Here is a 20,853-nt window from a genome sequence, read left to right on the forward strand (position 1 = left end):
TCCAGCACTGTCCCAGCATGCATCGCGCCCTGTCGCGATTACCGGGACGTTACAGTGAAATTTGTAGAGCAAGAATTTCAGCCCAGAGGAGGGAGGCTGGATTTCACAGATGGCAGCTGAAGGCAGCATCTGTTTCCAATGCTCCAATAACATGTTGACCCATCTTCGCAAAAATCAGGCTATTAGTGTGGCATTCCTGAAAATGTGAAAGCTTGCTGATATCTCTTCAGATGCTGAACTATGTCATGGATAACAATAACCCAGAACACCAACCAATCAGCATTAAGCACACAGGCCTACGGTCCCAAAGCACACCAGTATTTATCATGTTTGCCTTAGGCCCTCATTTCAAGTGGCCAGGACAATTCGGATCCTTGTGCAAACCCATGCTTGTGCAGGCATCAGATTTACAAGTGATGCAAAATGTATGCACTGGCAGCGGCGGCTGGCACAGGTAAGCGCGGTAGGTTGGGGCGGGGCGAGGCGAGGGGGAGGAGTCGACAGACGACGGAATAGGCATTATTTATTTACTTAATTAATTATACATTCCGTCATCTGTCAACTTACCCCGTCCCACCACCACGCCTGTCAGCGATTACCGCTGTTTATTAGGCCTCACAATGCTTTTGAATAATCAAAACAAAGGATCCGATTTTATCAAACCCAATCAATCAGCAATATTGCCTTCGAAAATTTAAGGACAATAACATGGCGCACACAAGATGTTGGCTGATGCCTAAACAAAACAAAGCTAAGTTGTTAAACTCTTCACTCCGACAGACCATGTATGTACAGCCTTAGGAAAAGTTAACCCACTTAAAAGCTGCCGTAAATGGATAAATATTCCTATACTTTCACTGCAAAACAGCATACTATAGAACTCAGTTTACTGTACGCGCTTGCAGTTTAAAAACACATAAATTAATGCCACTCTAAGTCAAACTAATCCATTTCATATAGCAAGCTTTCACAAACCTAATAGATCTGGCTTTTATCACCCCGCCACAGGGATATTGGCTTTACTATGCTGATTTGCTTTGGCGTATTTTATAGCCCCAAAATAGCCAACATATTTTGAGGCTATGCATCAGTAATGTAGCAATGGTAAAGCGTGATGAAATATGCCACAAATATTCAAAACTGACGATCTGTGTTTGCACTTGCTGCACAGGCCACCATCTTTGAATGTTTTTTGTTATAATTTAATAAAACCCATTCCAAGATGGCTGTGCGTGTATACACATACAAGAGCAGCCTTCTACAGGTTTTTTTCTTCCCCAGAGTAGAGCTAACATTCAAAGACGGCGCCCATCAGTACATCCGCATGCATCAACGTCCATCTTGGAATATTTTTGTAAAAAAACAAACAATAAAAAACATACACAGTTGGTAACATGAATTTGCACAGGTGAGTATGCACACAAATTTTGCAGCGTTCCCGGAAAGGTGTTTGAACATGCTTTTAAATGAGCAAAGAATGCCAAAACCTAGTTCAACAAGGCAGCACTGTCCAATCGAGATGCTGTGCGCTGCAAGGTTAAAAACGGGGGTTTAGAACTAAGAGCTTGAAGCTCACTCACCCTCCTTGCTGAGGTTATGGCTACAAGAAAGACCATCTTAAAGGACAACAGCCTCAGAGGACAACTATGAAGAGGCTCAAACGGGGACCCCATCAGAAAAGTTAAGACAAGATTAAGGTCCCACTGTAGCATCACAAAATGAGTAGGAGGAAACTTGTTGCTAAGGCCCTTGATAAACCTTAGTACAATCGGAGATTTAAACAATGACGGTTGATCAGGAAGACATAGAAAAGCCGATAAGGCCGAAAGATAGCCCTTGACTGTGGCCACAGCACAGCCCTGCTGAGCCAAGGAAAGAGCAAACTGAAGCACATCAGAAAGATGGGCTTTTAAAGAGTCAATGGATCTCTCTCCACACCATTTAACAAACTTAGACCACCTATATGAGTAAACGGACTTGGTGGAGTGTCGCCTGGCCGATAAAATAACATTCACCACATCTGGCGGGAGAGAGAAGGAATTCAGGTTGCCCCGTTCAATCTCCAGGCATGAAGGTGTAAGCTCTGGAGGTGGGGGTGTAGAACCTGCCCCTCCGACTGTGAGAGGAGGTCTGCCCTCAGAGGGAGACGGAGCGGAGGGCACGAGGAGAGGTGGAGAAGATCTGTATACCACACCCTTCTTGGCCAATCCGGGGAAACCAAAATAACTTGGGCCCGGTCTTGGCGAATCTTCCTCAGAACCCGAGGAATCAAAAGTATTAGAGGAAACGCGTAAAGGAGTTGCGAGCCCCAACTCAACTGAAACGCGTCCCCCAACGCACCCTGCATCGGATACTGGAGACTGCAAAATGACGGGCAGTGTGCGTTCTCGCGGGTGGCGAACAGGTCCACCCGAGGGGTTCCCCACATCCGAAAGACGTAACGAACCACCTCCGGATGGAGCCTCCACTCGTGGTCGGCGGAGAACTGCCGACTGAGACTGTCCGCACGTACGTTCAGCACCCCGGCCAGATGATTAGCCATCAGACAAATCTGATGGTCCTGAACCCAGGACCAGAGACGCAGAGCCTCTCTGCAGAGACAATGCGACCCCACTCCTCCCTGCTTGTTGACATACCACATCGCGGTAGTGTTGTCCGTCAGGACTTGAACAGACTGACCGCGAAGGGAAGGGAGGAAGGCCTTGAGCGCCAAACGAATCGCCCGCAATTCCAGAAGGTTGATGTGAAGCAACCTTTCCTCTGAAGACCAAAGTCTTTTTATCTCCAGATCCCCCAGATGCGCACCCCACCCTAAAGTCGATGCATCCGTTATCACTGTGGCCACCGATGAAGGTAGATGGAAGGGCTTTCCTTGGGACAGATTGCCCTCCACGCTCCAAGATTGATCCGCTGCAGCTTCTCTGGAGATCCTGATCGACTCCCTGAGATCTCCGTTGTGCTGATACCACTACCTGCGGAGGCAACACTGGAGCGCCCTCATGTGCCAGCGTGCATGGTTGACCAACAGAATGCAGGAGGCAAACAGACCAAGCAGGCGAAGGACCTTCAGAACTGGAACAACCGCTCCATTGTGGAATAAAGGGACCATCTCCTGAATGTCGAGAATTCTTTGAGGTGGAGGAAATGCTCGACACACAGTAGTGTCCAGTACTGCCCCTATGAACAGGATGCATTGAGAGGGCACCAGGTGAGATTTGGGCACATTGATCGAAAAACCCAAGTCGAATAACAGTCGAGTTGTTACCTGCAGATGATGTTGAACCACTTCTGGGGACTCTGCCTTCAGAAGCCAGTCGTCCAGGTAGGGGAAAACTGGAATCCCCGACCTCCTGAGATGGGCTGCCACCACTGCCATCACCTTCGTGAAGACTCGAGGTGCGGTAGTAAGACCAAATGGGAGGACCGCAAACTGGTAATGTTGCGACCCAACCGTAAAACAGAGCTACTTCCTGTGCGACTTCAGGATTGGGACATGGAAGTACGCGTCCTGCAAGTCGAGCGACACCATCCAGTCTCCTTGCTGCAACGCTTGAAGAACCTGCGCAAGGGTCAGCATCTTGAATTGCTCCTGTTTCAGGTAAAAGTTCAAGACTCTGAGGTCCAGTATCGGACGCAATCTGCCGTCTTTCTTGGGAATCAGGAAATACCGGGAGTAGCATCCCTGACCCCTTTCCTGCTCTGGAACCACCTCTATCGCACTCTTTTGAAGCAAAGCTAGCACCTCCTTCTGCAGAAAAAGTAGATGGTCCTCTGAGCAGTAACCCTGGCAAGGAGGGTAAGGGGGAGGAAACTCCCGAAAGGGAAGGGCGTACCCAGTCTCCACGAGGTTTAAAACCCAAAGGTTGGTTGTAACAGATCTCCAACCTCGCAGAAAGTGGGACACCGTACCCCCCACAGGTCTTACATGATCCAGGATGGGGGATCTAGGGCTGCTTCCCTGAAGCTTCATTGGGAGCAGAGGAGGTAGAAGATGAAGAGGGGTTGCGGCCAGAACCTCTCCGACCTCTTTGTCTCCCTCTATAGGACCTATAGAGGGGATTCTGCTGCTGCTGTTGCTGAGGCTGCCGGAAGGAGCGAAATGAAGACCTCCCAAAACCTCTGAATTTCTTAAGCCCAAATCCTGTAGCAGGAGCCTGCAGACCTAAAGATTTCGCCGTCACCCTGCTCTCTTTAAACCTCTGCAAGGCGGAATCAGCCTTTTCACCAAAAAGTCTCTGTCCGTCAAAAGGCAAATCCACCAATGTGGCCTGAACGTCCGTAGAGAAGCCAGACGAACGAAGCCACGCTTGCCTCCTAGTGGCTATAGATGACCCCATTATCCTTGCCACCGAATCAGCCGTATCAAGCCCCGACTGAATCACCTGCCTTGCAGCAGCCTGAGTGTCCATGACCACTTCCATAAAGGACGCCTTATCACCTTCTGGCAACTTAGGGGCTAAAGATTTCATTGAGTCCATAAGAACATGAACATAGCGCCCTAGCAAGCAGGTGGCATTAGTGGACTTAAGCGCCATGCTCCCAGAAGAAAAGGTCTTTTTAGCCGCCTGATCCGCCTTCTTAGACTCCCTATCCGCAGGAGTCTGAGGAAAAGCTCCTGAAGCATGCTTTGAGCATGACGCCTGTACCACCAGACTTTCTGGAGAAGGGTGTGAAGATAGAAAACCTGGATCCCCAGGTGCCACCCTATATCTTCTCGCCACCTGCCTGGAGACTGCCGGCACAGAGAGTGGCTTACGCCAGACGTCCATAACTGGCTCCAAAATAGCCTTATTAAAAGGCAGCAAAGGCTCACTGGTCGAGGTAGGCGAATGTAACACCTCCGTCAGAAGGTTAGGCTTATACTCCGCAGAGGGCAACTGCAAGTCCAGTAACTCCGCGGCCTTCTTTATTACAAGATGGTAAGGAGCCAGTTCCTGCGGTGGAGAGGACCTAGAGGAAGAATGCTCCCACTCCGGAGTCGTATCCAGGCCACTAGCCTCTTGAATCCCTTCAAATTTGTCGGAAGATGTATCCACCTCACCTTCTTCCACCTCCACTCTAACGCTCCTCTTCCAAGACCCTCTGGGCCTCTCTCCTTGAACGGATCCGAGGAGCCGGCGTCGGCGGCGCCGTACGCGGAGTCGGTGGAACCGAACATGGAGCCGGAGGTGTCGGGGTCGGCGGCACCGGAGTCGGAGTCGGCGGCGCCGGACGCGGCGCCGTAGGAGTCAGCAACGGCATCGAGGAAGGCTCCGAAGAAGGTCGATCCAATCGAAGCCGAGATGGATCCCCAGACGGTGCCGGAAACTGCCACGAAGGCGCCATCGGCAGAAAGGGCATAAACGGGGCCTGAGCATAATGCTGCGGCACTCCCAGAGTATATGCCATAGGACCCACGGGACCAGTAGGTGCGCCAGATGGGAAGGCAGCCCGTTGGAAAATCCCATACATCGCATTTAAAAAATGCGTTGAATCCGCACCCGGAGTCGGGAACTGCGGATAAGGGAATAATCCCGGATCCGGCTGAGGAGTACCTGGTACCGGAGCCGCAGTGTCCTCAACAGGCACCGCAGGATCATCCGGCTCTGGAGAAGGCTCTTTTTCCTGCTCTTGCTCGGCCTCCGAAGCCGAAGACTCCACTGGAACCGGTGACTGCGCCGGGGACTGCGCCGGAGTCCGCTTCGGTGAAGAAGATCCCTCTGGAGACTTGGATGGAGAAGGAGACACATCCTTACTTCGACGTCGAGGCGAAGTCGATCTCGACGCCTTGCTCTTCGAAGACCGGCGCCAAGAGGAATGCTTCCTCTTCTTATGATGTTTCTTCGACTTCGAAGAATGCGAAGTCGACGTCTCCGGTCTCGATCTCTCCTTCTTCGTACCTCTTTTCTACTTCTTAGCCTTGGCCATGAAGAGCTTCGCCTCCCTTTCTTTCAAGGCCTTGGGATTCATCCTTCTGCAGCTGGAAGAATCTTCCACGTCGTGGTCAGATGAAAGGCACCACAAACAATCTTCATGGGGGTCTGTCATTGACATGTGGCCCCCACATTCCCTACAGGGTTTAAAACCCGACTTCCTAGTCGAAGACATGACAATTTTCTCCAACAGTAACACACTACACGACTACAAAGTAGCAGGAGAGTGCTGGAAAACCGTTGCACGTCAACGGTGCGGAAAAAAGGGAACTGACGTCATCACGCCGACGTGGCTCTCTTATGGCTCCAGTGACGTCATACGGAGTCGCGAGCGGAGCCGATGCATTATGACGTCGTCCACGTCGGCGTAGAGAGCTGGGGAAAAAAGTTCAGTGGAATGCTGGCGCAGGGGATATTCACAAGGTGAGGAATCCACTGGCAGATGTATCCATCAGAAGAACAAGTTACTTAACTTCGGTAATGCTTTTTCTGGTGGATACAGTATCTGCCTGTGGATTCCTCACCTTGTGAATATCCCCTGCGCCAGCAACATTCGGAAACTTTTGTAGCAGGCCACGCCGATGAGGTCGAAGACGACGTCACAGAGACACGGCTCCGCTCGCGACTCCGCTGACGTCACCGGCTCCATAAGAAGACCTCGTCGGCGTGATGACGTCAGTTCTGCCCTTTTTTCCGTGCCTTCGAGGCACACGGACGGACTGGCAGCAATATATACACAGTATACACAGTACATAATATACAAAGCAACACACACAGTGTGGAGAATAAGTAGAAAGGCAAAAGAAATAACACAATGCCTTTTACAGTAACAAAACACATTTTGAAACACCATCATATACTGAAGGTATACAAGGGTGGACAACGGGGAGGCGGGTGGGTCAGTGAGGAATCCACAGGCAGATACTGTATCCACCAGAAAAAGCGTTACCGAAGGTAAGTAACTTGTTCTTCTGATGGATACATCTGCCAGTGGATTCCTCACCTTGTGAATAGATTCCCACAGCAGTCCCCACTCCCGGAGGAGGGTGTCCACCCTTCTATACCAGAAAGTCCTGAAGGACGGAACGAGCAAAGTGTCCGTCCCTCCTCAACTCGGTGTCCAAGCAATAATGTTTTGCGAAGGTGTGGAGGGAGGCCCAAGTTGCCGCCCTACAAATGTCCTCCACAGGAACGCCCCTAGACAAAGCAGATGTGGAAGATTTTGCTCTAGTGGAATGAGCCCTTAAACCCTCTGGAGGTTCCTTACCAGCCAAAGAGTAGCATATCTTGATGCACAAGACAATCCATCTGGAAAGGGGGCGCTTGTGCACCGCTCGACCTTTCCTGCAGCCAACAAAGCCCACGAAGAGCTGGTCATCAACTCTGAAGTCTTTAGTCCTGTCCAGATAGAAGCTCACCGCCCTCTTAGGGTCCAAGCGGTGAAGTCTCTCCTCCTCCTTGGAAGGGTGAGGGGGAGGATAGAAGGTGGGAAGGGTAATGTACTGCCCCAGATGGAAGGGAGTTACCACTTTAGGCAGAAATGCAGCCCTGGTCCTGAGTACCATTCTTTCAGCATGAATGGTCAAGAACGGGGGTTTTGAACTTAGAGCTTGAAGCTCACTTGCCCTCCTTGCCGAGGTGATTGCAATGAGAAAAACGGTCTTAAAAGACAACAGTCTCAAAGAACACTTGTGCAAGGGCTCGAAGGGAGAACCCATAAGATAAGTTAAGACAAGGTTTAAGTCCCATTGAGGCACAAAAAAGGGAGTAGGAGGAAACCTGTTTGTGAGGCCCTTAAGAAAGCCAAGAACAATAGGTGATTTGAATAAGGACGGCTGATTCGGCAAGCAAAGGAAAGCCGACAAAGCCGATAAGTATCCCTTTACAGTGGCCACAGCAAAGCCTTGCTGAGCAATAGAAAGGGCAAACTGCAGAATGTCAGATAAACGAGCCTTCAAAAGGATCAATGGACTTCTCTCCACACCAGGGAACAAATTTAGACGGTTATAGGAATAGATAGATTTGGTGGAATGACGTCTGGCAGACAAAATTACATCTACCACATCAGGTGGGAGAGAAAAAGAGTTCAGGTTGTCCCGTTCAATCTCCAGGCATGAAGGTGTAAGCTCTGGAGGTGGGGGTGTAGAACCTGCCCCTCCGATTGCGAGAGGAGGTCTGCCCTCAGAGGGAGATGGAGCAGAGGGCACGAGGAGAGGTGGAGAAGATCTGTGTACCACACCCTTCTTGGCCAGTCCGGGGCGATCAATATGACTTGGGCCCGTTCTTGGCGAATCTTCCTCAGAACCCGAGGAATCAAGGGTATGGGAGGAAACGCGTAAAGGAGTTGTGAGCTCCAACTCAATTGAAACGCGTCCCCCAATGCTCCCTGCATCGGATACTGGAGACTGCAGAATGACGGGCAGTGAGCATTCTCGTGAGTGGCAAACAGGTCCACCCGAGGAGTTCCCCACATTCAAAAGACGTGACGAACCACCTCCGGATGGAGCCTCCACTCGTGGTCGGCGGAGAACTGCTGACTGAGACTGTCTGCACGCACGTTCAGAACTCCGGCCAGATGATTTGCCAACAGACAAATCTGATGATCCTGAGCCCAGGACCATAGACGCAGGGCCTCTGTGCAAAGACAAAGAGACCCCACTCTTCCCTGTTTGTTTACATACCACATCGCAGTAGTGTTGTCCATCAGGACTTGAACAGACTGGCCGCGAAGGGAAGGGAGGAAGGCCTTGAGTGCCAAACGAATCGACCGCAATTCCAGAAGTTTGATGTGAAGCAACCTTTCCTCTGGAGACCAAAGACCCTTGATCTCCAGATCCTCCAGATGAGCACCCCACCCTAAAGTGGATGCATTCGTAATCACAGTGGCCACCGATGGAGGTAGATGAAAGGGCTTTCCTTGAGACAGATTGCCCTCCACGCTCCACCAAGACAGATCCGCTGCAGCTTCTCTGGAGATCCTCACAGACTCCCTGAGATCTCCTTTGTGCTGATACCACTGCCTGCGAAGGCACCACTGGAGGAGCGCCCTCATGTGCCAGCGTGCATGGTTGACCAACAGAATGCAGGAAGCAAACAGACCGAGCAGGCGAAGGACCTTCAGAACTGGAACGAAGGCTCCATTGTAAAACAAAGGAATCATTTCCTGTATGTCGAGAATCCTTTGAGGAGGAGGGAATGCTCGACACACAGTAGTGTCCAGTACCGCACCTATGAACAGGTTGCGCTGAGAGGGCACCAGGTGAGATTTGGGCACATTTATCGAAAAACACAATTTGAACAACAGCTGAGTTGTATCGTGCAGATGACCCAGCACCTTCTCTGGCGACTCCGCTTTGATCAGCCAGTCGTCCAGATAGGGAAAAACTGAGATCCCCGACCTTCTGAGATGGGCTGCCACCACCGCCATAACCTTCGTGAAGACTCGGGGTGCAGTAGTAAGACCAAACAGAAGGACCGCAAACTGATAATGTTGCGACCCTACCGTAAACCGGAGATACTTCCTGTGCGACTTCAGGATGGGGATGTGAAAATACGCATCCTGCAAGTCGATCGACACCATCCAGTCCTCCTGATTCAGCGCATGAAGACCCTGAGCAAAGGTGAGCATCTTGAACTTCTCTTGCTTTAGAAAAAGATTCAAGATTCTGAGGTCCAATATCGGACGCAATCTGCCGTCCTTCTTCGGAATCAAGAAATACCGGGAGTAGCATCCCTGACCCCTCTCCTGCTCTGGAACCACCTCTATCGCACCCTTCTGAAACAACTTCAGGACTTCCTCCTGTAGGAGAAGACGGTGGTTCTCTGAGCAAGCCCCTTAACAAGGAGGGTAATTTGGAGGGAATTCCCGAAAGGGAAGGGCATACCCATTTCCCACAAGATCTAGAACCCAAAGATCTGTAGTTACAGATTCCCAATCTTGTAGAAAATAGGTAAGCCGGCCCCCCACAGGACCAACATGATCCAGAATGGCGAATCTAGGGCTGCTTTGTGGTGGAAGGAGGGGCTGAAGAGGAAGAGGAAGAGGAGGAGGAGGAGAGTTGACGGCCACGTGAGCGACCCCTGATTCTACCTCTGTATCCTTTAGACAAAGAGCCTTGCTTCTGCTGCTGGGTCTGCCTGTAGGAATGAAAGGTTGCCCTTCCGAAATCTCTGTATCTTTTAAACGACCCCCTTGACTGGGATTGACGGCCCAAAGACTTAGCCGTAGCCTTGCTCTCCTTAAAACGTTCAAGAGCAGCATCTGCCTTTTTGCCAAATAAGCCAGATCCATCAAATGGCAAGTCCAACAGAGTCGACTGTACATCCGGGGAAAACTCAGAAGACTTTAGCCACGCACCCCTCCTGGTGGCAGCAGAAGACCCCATGGCTCTCGCCACTGAATCCGCCGTGTCCAGCCCACTCTGAATCACCTGACGTGCTGCTGCCTGGGCATCAGTCAAGACCTCATTAAAACCAACCCTATCCTCCTCAGAAAGTTTTGGTGCCAATTTCTTCGCAGAGTCCATGAGCGCATGAATATAGCGTCCCAAGAGGCAAGTGGCATTTGTTGATTTAAGTGCCATGCTGGCCGATGAAAAGACCTTTTTGGCCGACTGATCTAACTTTTTAGCCTCTCTGTCACCTGGAACCTGAGGAAAAGCACCCTTGGATTTTCCTGAACAAGCCGCCTGAACCACCAGGCTCTCAGGCGATGGATGCGAAGTTAAGAACTCAGGGTCCCCTGGAGCCGCCCTATACCTCCTAGCAACGGTCTTAGAGACTGCAGGAGCAGAAAAAGGCTTACGCCACACCTCCAACACAGGGTCCATAATGGCCTCATTAAAAGGCAACAACGGCTCCGAAACTGCAGTGGGAGAATGCAATACTTCAGTCAGAATATTAGATTTGAACTCAGTAGTTGGCAACTGAAGATCTAACAGTTCTGCAGCCTTCCTGATGACTGCATGATATGGAGCCACATCCTTCGAGGGTTCATCGGAAGGTGGAGTAATTTCCCATTCAGGAGACAAATCCAATCCACTAGCCTCTTTAAGCTCCTCAAACACCTCGTCAGACTCCACCAGCTCTCCTTCTGCTTCTTCCAGAAGGTACCTTCGCTCAATCACTCTCTGAGCATCCCATCTGGACAGAATCCATACAAGCGGCGTCGGCGGCGCCGCGTTCGAATCAGACGGCGCCGGCGTCGACCGTGGATCCGCAAGACCAGCCGGCGTCGAACGAGGTCGAGCCGGCGCCGGTGAAGAAGGAAGCGGCGTCGACGTCCTCGGCGCCGGTAGATGCCAAGACAGCGTCACCAGAAAAAATGGCATGAAAGGGGCCTGCGGATAGACTTGAGGCACCCCCAAATTGAAGGCCATTGGACCCATCGGACCCGCAGGTGCACCAGTGGTGTACATGGCTCTCGAAAATACCCCGTACATAGCATTTAAATAATGCGAGGGGTCCTGACCTGGTCCAGGGAATGCAGGGTACTGGTCAGGCATCACCGGACTCGGGCCAACCGGCGCCGACGGTTGAATAAGCGGCGTCGCAGGCTCACCCGGTACTTGAAGTTCCTCAACCGGGGCCGGAGACGGAGCCGGAGATGAAACCGGAGCCGGAGATGGAACCGGTGTCGGAGATGGAACCGGAGCCGGAGATGTAGCCGGAGCCGGTGAAGCCACTGGAGAAGAAGGACCAGGAGGCGAATCTGGAACGGGCGAAGGAGACACAGAGTCCTTTCGGCGTCGAGTTGGAGACTTCGACTTCGGAGCCGAACTCTTGTCAGAGTGATGTCGAGAAGAATGCCTCCTCTTCTTCTTGTGCTTCTTGGATCGTGAAGCATGCCCCGAAGTCGACTTCGACGCCGACCTCGACCTCGATCGTGACCTCGACCTCATCCTCTACTTCCTTCTTCCTCTCTTCTCCTTTTTCGTTCTAGCGATGAAGAGTTTCGCCTCCCTTTCTTTTAGAGCCTTGGAGCTCATCTTGCGACAGCAAGAACAACCATCCACATCATGTACAGACGATAAACACCAGACACAGTCGTCATGCGGATCCGTGATCGAAATGTGTTTGCCACATTCACGACAGGGCTTTAAGCCCGATTTCTTTGTCGACATCTTTTTCGAAAGAGAAACAGAGAAACCCAGAAGAAACAAAGTAACGGTGAAGCTACCAACCGCGATTCCCGAAATCCGTTGACGTCGACGGCGCGGAAAAAAGGGAACTGACGTCATCACGCCGACGAGGTCTTCTTATGGAACCGGTGAAGTAAGCGGAGTCGCGAGCGGAACCGTGTCTCTGTGACGTCGTCTTCGACCTCATCTGCGTGGACTGCAACAAAAGTTTTCGAATGTTGCTGGCGCAGGGAAATTCACAAGGTGAGGAATCCACTGGCAGATGTATCCATCAGAAACAGAATCTTCTCCATTTCAGACGATATGTGTTGCTAGTACTTTTGGCACAGGATTTAGCAATGATTTCTCTACACTCCTGCGTTATATTTACGTTCCTAAACTCCAGGAATTCAGGAGTCATGCATGCAAATGAAGAGAGTGAGGATCCGGGTGATTGACTTGGCCCTTGTTCCTCGATAACATCATTGAGGAGGGCTGTAGGCGAATGGGTTTCGACTCAGACAGCAGGAGCAGTTCCGGGAACCAGTGTTGCCTGGGCCAACGTGGAGCCATCAGGATCAGACAACAGCCTTCCAACTTCATCTTGCTCAGTACTCTGGGAATTAATGGGATGGGGGAAAAGCGTAGGCATATATCCCGGACCATCGCATTAAAAGGGCATTCCCCCTCGCCCCCGGTAGATGGAACCTGCTGGCATAGTACTGGCATTTGGAGTTCTCCTTCATTGCAAAGAGGTCCAATGTTGGTTTTCCCCATTTTTGAAATACCTTGTCCAGCTGGGATTGTTCTAGCTCCCACTCGTGGCAAATGGACTGAGACCTGCTCAACATGTTTGCAAGGGCATTTTGCAGACCCCTGACATGCTCTGCTTTTAATGTGATCCCATGATGTGTTGTCCATTCCCATAATTCTTGCGCCTCTTGAAAAGGATCATGTTCCTCCTTGCTTGTTGATGTAGTCCATGCTGGTGGTATAGCAGAGGCCGCTCCGAAAGGGGCCTTGAGGGCCAGCACCATAATGGCCGCCAGAGCCCGACAAGGAACTGGCCCACTCCGCTGGGAAGCGCCCTGAGGCAGAGCCCAATGGCTGAAAAGAGGGAATATAAGGCAACGCTCCCCCCTAGTGCAGCTCACTTCATCGTGGAGCTGGGGGAGCGGCGCCAAAAAGATTTCAAGTCGGAGGATTGTGCGGCCCCGATGGAACACACGGCACGAAGCCAGGAGCTCGCCAACATGGTTGGATGAGGGAGGAGCGCGCCGTGGCAGAGCGGGACCGGGAGGCTCGTGGACAAGAGGCACGTGGATGGCCCCATCTCTCCAACGGTGAAGGAGGAGGGGGCTCTCGGGCCATTGTCCATTCCCATAATTCTTGCGCCTCTTAAGAAAGGGTAATGGATCTTGTTCCTCCTTGCTTGTTGATATAGTACATGCTGGTGATATTGTCCGTACGCACCAACACTGAAGAGCCTGCTATTCTTGGCAGGAAAGCTTGGAGAGATAGGAATATGGCTTTTAGCTCTCAGCTGTTGATGTGCTGTGTTCTCTGCACCAAAGACCATTTGCCTTGAATTTGCAAGTCCTGTAGATGACCTTCCCAGCCCTCCATGGAGGCGTCCGTTGTTGAAACAAAATCTGGGGTGCTCCGTAGGAAAGTCAGGCCTTGAACGAGATTTGATGCCTGGAACCACCACTGCAGAGTTTTCACCATCCATGGAGGTACCGAATTTATCGCTGAGGAGCATATCCCCAGGAGTGATTTGAACATTCGCACCGAAGCTGACCCTTTTTCTGATATTGTCTTTGCAAGCTTTTGAAGACATATGTGCTTCTCCTGAGACAAGAACACTTTGCCCTGAATGGTGTTGAAGGATGCTCCCAGGAACGATATTACTTTAGTTGAAAGCAGAACCAATTTTTCCCTGTTTAGGGTAAGTCCCAACGTTTTGAACACATGGAGACAAGTTTTCGTTGCTCGGTCGGCGTTCTGCACAGTTGCTGCTTTGAGCAGCCAATCTGCGAGGTACGGAAAAACTTGAAACCCATGAGATCGCGGGGTCGCCACTACGGGCGCCAGGCACTTGAAGATTCATGGTGCTGATTTGAGTCCAAACAGGAGCACTTTGAATTTATAGTGGGTACCAGCCACTGTGAATCTTAATTACTTTCGGTGCTTTGGGTGGATTGGGATATGGAAATATATGCTTCCATGTTGAGGGAAGTCATGAAATCTCCTTTGTTTAAGCAACCCAGGATATCTGAGAGCATTACCATCCTTAACGTCTGCTTCTTGAGTAACTTGTTGAGATTCCTTAGGTCCAAAATCGGCCTCCATTCTCCCGATTTATTTTTTATTAGGAAAAAATGAGAATAAAAACCCTTCCCTTTCTAGGCGTGTGGTACGTTCTCTATTGCATCCTTGAGAAGCATAGCCAAAACTTCCTTTTGTAGTAAGTGAAGATGAGGGGGACCCTTGGGTGGGGTGGTTGGTGGTCACTGAAGAAATTCCAGATTGTGACCCTTGGTGACTAGGTTCAAAACAAAAGCGATCTGATGTAATCTCGTGCCACTGCTGCATGTGACCGTAAATTTTCGCACCCATGGGTAGGGAGGGAAGATGGACTGGTACCCTGACATGCTCATTGCTTTCTGCCTGAGTCACAGCTTTGATGGGGTGCTCGCTTGCGGCCTCCCTGGTGAGCGATACCAGCCGTTGAAGAATGCCGATATGATGGAGAGTTATAAGATTGTCGATACTGGGATTGGTATGGTTGGTATTGTTGAGCTCTCTGGTATCCTCCTTTATAAGTGGCGGATCCTCACCCTCTACCAACTCTGAAAGGTACTCTTCTGTACTGTAGAGCTCCCAAACACTTTGCGGTGCGCGTTTTATTTTTGATTGCCAACAGAGCCTCATCAATATGTTTACCGAAGAGTGACTCACCGTCAAAAGCAGAGTCAAGAATTTTTGTTTGTACCTCCGGTCTAAAAGTTGTTGCTTTTAGCCATCCCTGACGTCATAGTACAGCCGCTCCTGCTAACTGCCTAAAACCAGTATTTGCTACATCAAGGGCACAGTCGATTGTTTCTGAGGCTGCACGCTCATCTTCCAGCAGAATTTGGTTCCATCCTGCCTGCTTTCCTTCGGGATGAGGTCTATTAGACCTGCCATATCAGACCACATTTGGCGGTCATAGCGGCTGATAATTGCTAGGGCATTTGCTGCTCTGATTATCACAGCTGCCATTGAAGAAAACCATTCTACGCCCTTCCTTATCTGGGGGGGTGATAATTGGGGTAGCTGGATTCTTAGACCGCCTTTGTGCAGCCTGGGAGATGACTGAATCTGGCTTCGGATGTCGAATAAGGCACGATGGAGAGTCATCCGGAGCCCTATATTTCTTTTCCACACGAGGCAGCACCAGTGGTATGGATGCTGGTGTTTTCATAATTCTGATGCCCTCCTGCCAAATATGGTCGATGATAGGAATTGAGCGCACCACTTTTCTTGTGTCCTCTTTGAAATCGTAAAGGAAACTTTCTGTCTGCTTTACTGTCATAAGTAGATGGAACCTGCTGGCTGTTCTTTGCATTAAGCTGTGAAACCGCCCCGATATCCCCTGGAGGAGAGTCTGAAGGAAGGTGCAGAGGAGGAGATGGTGTCAGAATAACATAATCATCCCCATGGTATGGAGCAGATGTTGAATCTGGCAGTTCACCTTCCTCTACCTCTTCTGAGGAGGAGGAAGTGTTTTGTGCTTCTGGGTCGATGGTCCCCGAGCCTGGTATAATCCCAGGTGTGCTCGGTAACTGAGGGCCTGGTGTATCTGTAGATTCTTCCGCCTGAGGAACTTGGTTTACAGATTGATTTTGTTGGGGAGGGAACCTTTGCCTATAATCCGCCAACATGGCTTGCAGGTCCTAGATTAATGAAGGCGGTAGGTGTGCCATATCCCTGGGACGCGGTTATTGACGGAAGTCAAACTGATAGCTATGTCATGGAGCCATAAACTCCTGCTGGTAATTAAGCACCATGCCTTGATAGTCATCATCCTCCTCATCATCATCCTCCTGGCACTTCACATGGAGCTCAGATGGACTGTGAGCTATCCCATAGAGGCCGTTATCATCATCATCTTCCGCAGCGTACCCTTCCAACAGATGTGATGGAAGCAAAGGTGACACCTTGCTATAATCCTGCATAGACGGGTGTAAAAATGTTTTCGTTACTCTGATAACCTGAGTAATTCTCGCCGACGGGGGCGTTGACGGTGGAGAAGCCATAGGCAAGGGAACTTTCTTTGTCGACAGTGTTGTCGTCGACGTTGTCTTCGTGGTCGGCGGTGCCTTCGTGGTCGGCGGTGCCTTCGTGGTCGGCGGTGCCTTCGTGGTCGGCGGTGCCTTTGTGGTCGGGGGTGCCTTCGTCGTCGACGGTGCCTTCGTCGTCGGAATGGTAGTCGACAGAGGGGCGTCGACAGTCTTGGATGACGATGGAGCATTTGTCAAGATGAAGACTCTTGTAGAGAGAATAGGAGACTGAATCGCCGTCGTCCCTGTAGACGTCGACGATGGCATTGACGATGTCACACAAATTGTCGTCGATTAGAGAGAGATTGTCGTCGATAATGGCTTCGTCAGGGTTTTTTTACTTACAGGATCAGAAGATGAAGCTCTTGGGCTATCTCAATTCTTCCTTACAGGTGTAGAGGGCACAGACAATTTCAGTTCAGAAGAATGTTTGGCAGCCTTCTCCATACTTGAAGCCCTTTCCTGGGAAGGTTTAAAATGTTCCTTTCCCTCACCTGAGGATCTGTCCTGAGATCTAGTCCTCTTGTGGGATGTTGAAGCTCTGTCTTCTTCATCAGAAGAACGAGACTGCTGTTTTGTGGTTTGGAGCCTCAATAACAATCTTCCCTCTCTGTCCTTGAGGGTCTTGTTGGAGAAAGTGCGACAGATTTTACAGTCTTTCACCTTATGCCTGGGATGTAGGCAATAAATACATTCATTGTGTGGATCATCCACATGTACTATTTTCCTCCCACAGGTCTTACAAGGGTGGAAAAAGCCTTTCTTGTCTGACATGATGTCTAGAGTATGCTGAGTAGAAGAAAAAACTGGGTAGCACTCAAGGAGACTTGCTTCCACACGACATGCGGTGAAAATCTGAGGAGAACTGGCCTCTGCTGGAGGCGTTCTAGAGGGTGCTAACAGCTGATTGACTGTATGCCAACATTTGGTCCTTTTTTAAAAAGGACATGGATAGGCTACTGATGAGATGGCCTAGAGCCATTATAGCCTATTAAGGATTTAAGGCAATGCTTGAATATTTTACCGTGGGACTCCCATCTCGACGACTGGGAATGATTGAGGCATGTGAATCTATGAAAGATACCCCAATACTGGATAACACTCCAGCTGTAGTAGGGCCCTGGCCCACCTCCTGGTGCAGGGTGGGTTGTGCTTTATGGCAGGCATGGAGGAAGTGTCTCGGCTGCAGCTCTGGCCTCATGCAGTGCCCCTGCTATTACTAGTGAGCGAGAAGCGCTGTGGTGGTGGTATTGGAGGTGGTGGTATTAGTATTGTGGTGGTGGTATTTGTGGTGGTGGCACTGGTGGTGGCATTGGTGGTGGTGATATTGGTATTTGTGAAGGTATTGGTATTGATGGTGGTGGTACTGGTATTGGTGTTGGTGGTGGTATTGGTGGTAGTGGTATTGACATTGGTGGTGGTGGTATTAGTCTTGGTGGTATTGGTGGTGGTGGTATTGGTGGTGGTAGTATTGGTGCTGGTAGTGATATTGGTAGTGGTAGTGTTTTTGATGGTATTGGTGGTGGTGGTATTGGTAGTGGTGGTATTGGTGGTGGTGGTATTGGTGGTGGTGGTATTGGTGGGGGTGGTATTGGTGGGGGTGGTATTGGTGGGGGTGGTATTGGTGGAGGTATTGGTGGTGGTGGTATTGTTGGTGGTGATGGTGGGGGTATTGGTGGTGGTAGTGGTGGGGGTAGTGGTGGTGGTATTGGTGGTGGTGGTATTGGTGGTGGTGTTATTGGTGGTGGTGGTGTTAATAAAACAAGCTTTTGAAAACAACCGGTCAGGTGGCTTTAGTACAGATAACATGTAACAGATGTGCTGTTGTCAGCTTCACCCCATTGGCACAAGATTATGTGCTACCTGGAATTCACATGACTTAATTCGCTAATCATTTCTAAATCCATTTTACTTGGGAGGGTTGAAATAGACACAAGATAATGCCGGGTTAAAGTGATTGAAAGCAGGCGCTCCTGTTACGGGGGAGGCTGTGCTGCTTAAAAAAACAAAAGCGGTTTCAGCTGAAGCAGCGCATGTCGGGCCTGCAGGAAGAGAAATTAAATAAAGTAAATAGTGCTTACAGACTAAATAACAGGTCCCCTGTAACAACTGAAGTAAAGGGGCCAGTAGTCATGGGAGGTTACAAATGAAGACAAGGCCATAGTAAGGCGGGACCAACAAGCCTATTAAAGAATCCGAAGGCAGCATTTATGAAAGACAATGACACAAGCCAATGAAAAATATGGGCTGAGAGTGGGCACGGCTTATCTCCCATACTCTACTACAGCAGTCTCGCAGAGCGAGGAGCACATGCGCGCTGCCGCTAGGCTCAACCTAAAAATGCACTGAGAAAACAGGAACAGAAAATTGGAAATTCACAGAAACTCTAAGAAATGTTGGTTTCACCACGGTATTTCAGTGAATAAAACAACTTTAAGCATCTTCTCGGTGTGGGGTAGGTATCTGGAGTTTTTGAGCACATTAATATTCTGACATATGTGGACATGCTTCCCAATTTCAACAAGAGGCTTCAGGTCCTATGGTCTTGCCTTGGGTATCAACAGCGAAGAACTACTCATTTAATCATTCTTACTCAAAATCTTTATTTTACGTACCACAGTTTCCTCCAGTCCTTTAAGATCTTCTCTGGCTTGCTCCCTTTTCTCATTAAGCACCCTACAATGAAAATATAATGCAATCACTTACTTCAGAGCCATATATTATACAGATGATAAAACATATGTCAAATACTGTTTCACAAACTATTGCATTTACCATATTTTTTTCATGTAAATATCATCGAATGTAATAGGGTGCACTATCCCCAATTGTGCCAGGCATACCTATTTAAGGTGTGCCATGGCACAAACAGGGAAAATGCCTGTTACATTATAGGGCCCCGGATTTTTGCTTGTTTATCTTTTTTAAATGCGGCTGTCTAAAGAACATGGACAACATGGTTTAAGACTGAGGCACTTTAGAACTGGGAAGCTGGTTATGCTTAAACCATGCATGACAAACAATTTTGAAATAAAGACATATTGTGAAATATGGGGACCATTACATGGGAATCACCAAAAAGCAGATATTCGAATGGCAGCCAGCTAATGGAAGATTCCCCTCAACGAATGTGAAGTCTCCAAGAACCCTTCACTGCAGCGAGATCAAGAAATGAAAAGTTTATAACATTCGAGGTCTAATTTAACCAGGAACATTGCTGATAAACCGAACTAAAAGGCCAACATAGAGAGTAGTATTGGCAGTTGTACCATTCACAAAAACTTGAGGAAAAACACAGCAAAACGCTGAATGCGTTTATACTCATGAAACCCAAGAGCCTACACTCTTTCCTGTTCCAGATTCTGGCACAATAAGAACACAAAAAACAATCTGACCCATGTGCTTGACAGATGGTAAGTGAACAAACAACAGAGTGTGATGCAAAAACATTTTTAAAAAAATACATTTATTGTTTAATTTCTTGGTATATTGGTCACTTGACAGAGTCACTTTTGCAAAATACCACCGCTAATGAAGAGATGCTTCAAATAATTAACGGCTTAATGCAATGGACGTCAATTCACCAAAATTCCAGGGGTATCCGAAGTGAGATCACATGCCCTTTGACCTTCACTTTCACTCACACACACTTGCACAGTCACACAAACACATACACTGATTACACATGCACACATACATATACTCTCTCTTACATAAACACGCACAAACCTGCAAGCACGCACACAATATACATTTAAAAGCATTTTTTTTCCTTATCTCAGGTCATATTCCAGCTATTTGTACTCCATTTTTTATTACACAAAGAGCGAACAATGTTTTTTTTTTTTTATTAGAATAATAAAAAATTGACAGAAAACAGAGTGGAGCCCCAACCTACATCCATAAGGGCTAGCTGCTCCTGTGTTCATGGCACTCATTTTGCCGCTTCTGAGGCCAGGGGTCGCAAAGGCAGGGCCAGAGGTTACAAGGGACAAGCAGGGTCTCAGCTGTGACCCGTGATTGACCCCTAAATGACGCCCCTGCGATAATCAAAAGGGAAAATGCGGTCTTACATAAATATCTATTACCAAATTTACCTTTTTTACCCTTGCCAATAACTCACAATGGGACTCATAGAGGGAGTAAATCCATTTATGGGTGAGGAGATCCTTGTCACGAGTGCCAAGATCTTCCCAGTCGCTACTCACACACAAGGGGTGGGATGTGAGCATTCCAAGGCATGGTTTGCCATGGAGGCTTGAAAAAGCCCACAAACTAGCATGTTTCTGAGCATTTCCAGACTTCAGTCCATCCCCTTTCCACCATGGAAAGGGTACAAATCTACTGCAGCTAATGGCTGGCTAAACCACCTTCCAGGTTGTGAAGGGGAATGGATCCCAGGCGGGTTGATGGTGCATGGTAAGAACTTTCTCCAGAGGGAAACATTTTCCCTGCAAAGAAAATAAAATAATGAAAAAGTGCATCTGCACAGGGGAT

The 20,853-nt window shown here is 49.3% G+C and overlaps 1 protein-coding gene across 1 annotated transcript in view; it reads right to left on the reverse strand.

Annotated features, from left to right (window-relative positions):
- KIF5C (kinesin family member 5C) overlaps positions 1-20,853 on the reverse strand; it is a 532,213-nt gene that overhangs the window by 117,866 nt on the left and 393,494 nt on the right. The window contains exon 21 of the mRNA XM_085645609.1: positions 18,972-19,032. Within this exon, the coding sequence (XP_085501735.1) occupies positions 18,972-19,032 (61 nt within the window). The remainder of the gene's footprint in view (positions 1-18,971; positions 19,033-20,853) is intronic.

This window comes from Triturus cristatus, chromosome 3_1 (genome assembly GCF_964204655.1).
Source record: "Triturus cristatus chromosome 3_1, aTriCri1.1, whole genome shotgun sequence".
Lineage (NCBI taxonomy): Eukaryota > Metazoa > Chordata > Amphibia > Caudata > Salamandridae > Triturus > Triturus cristatus.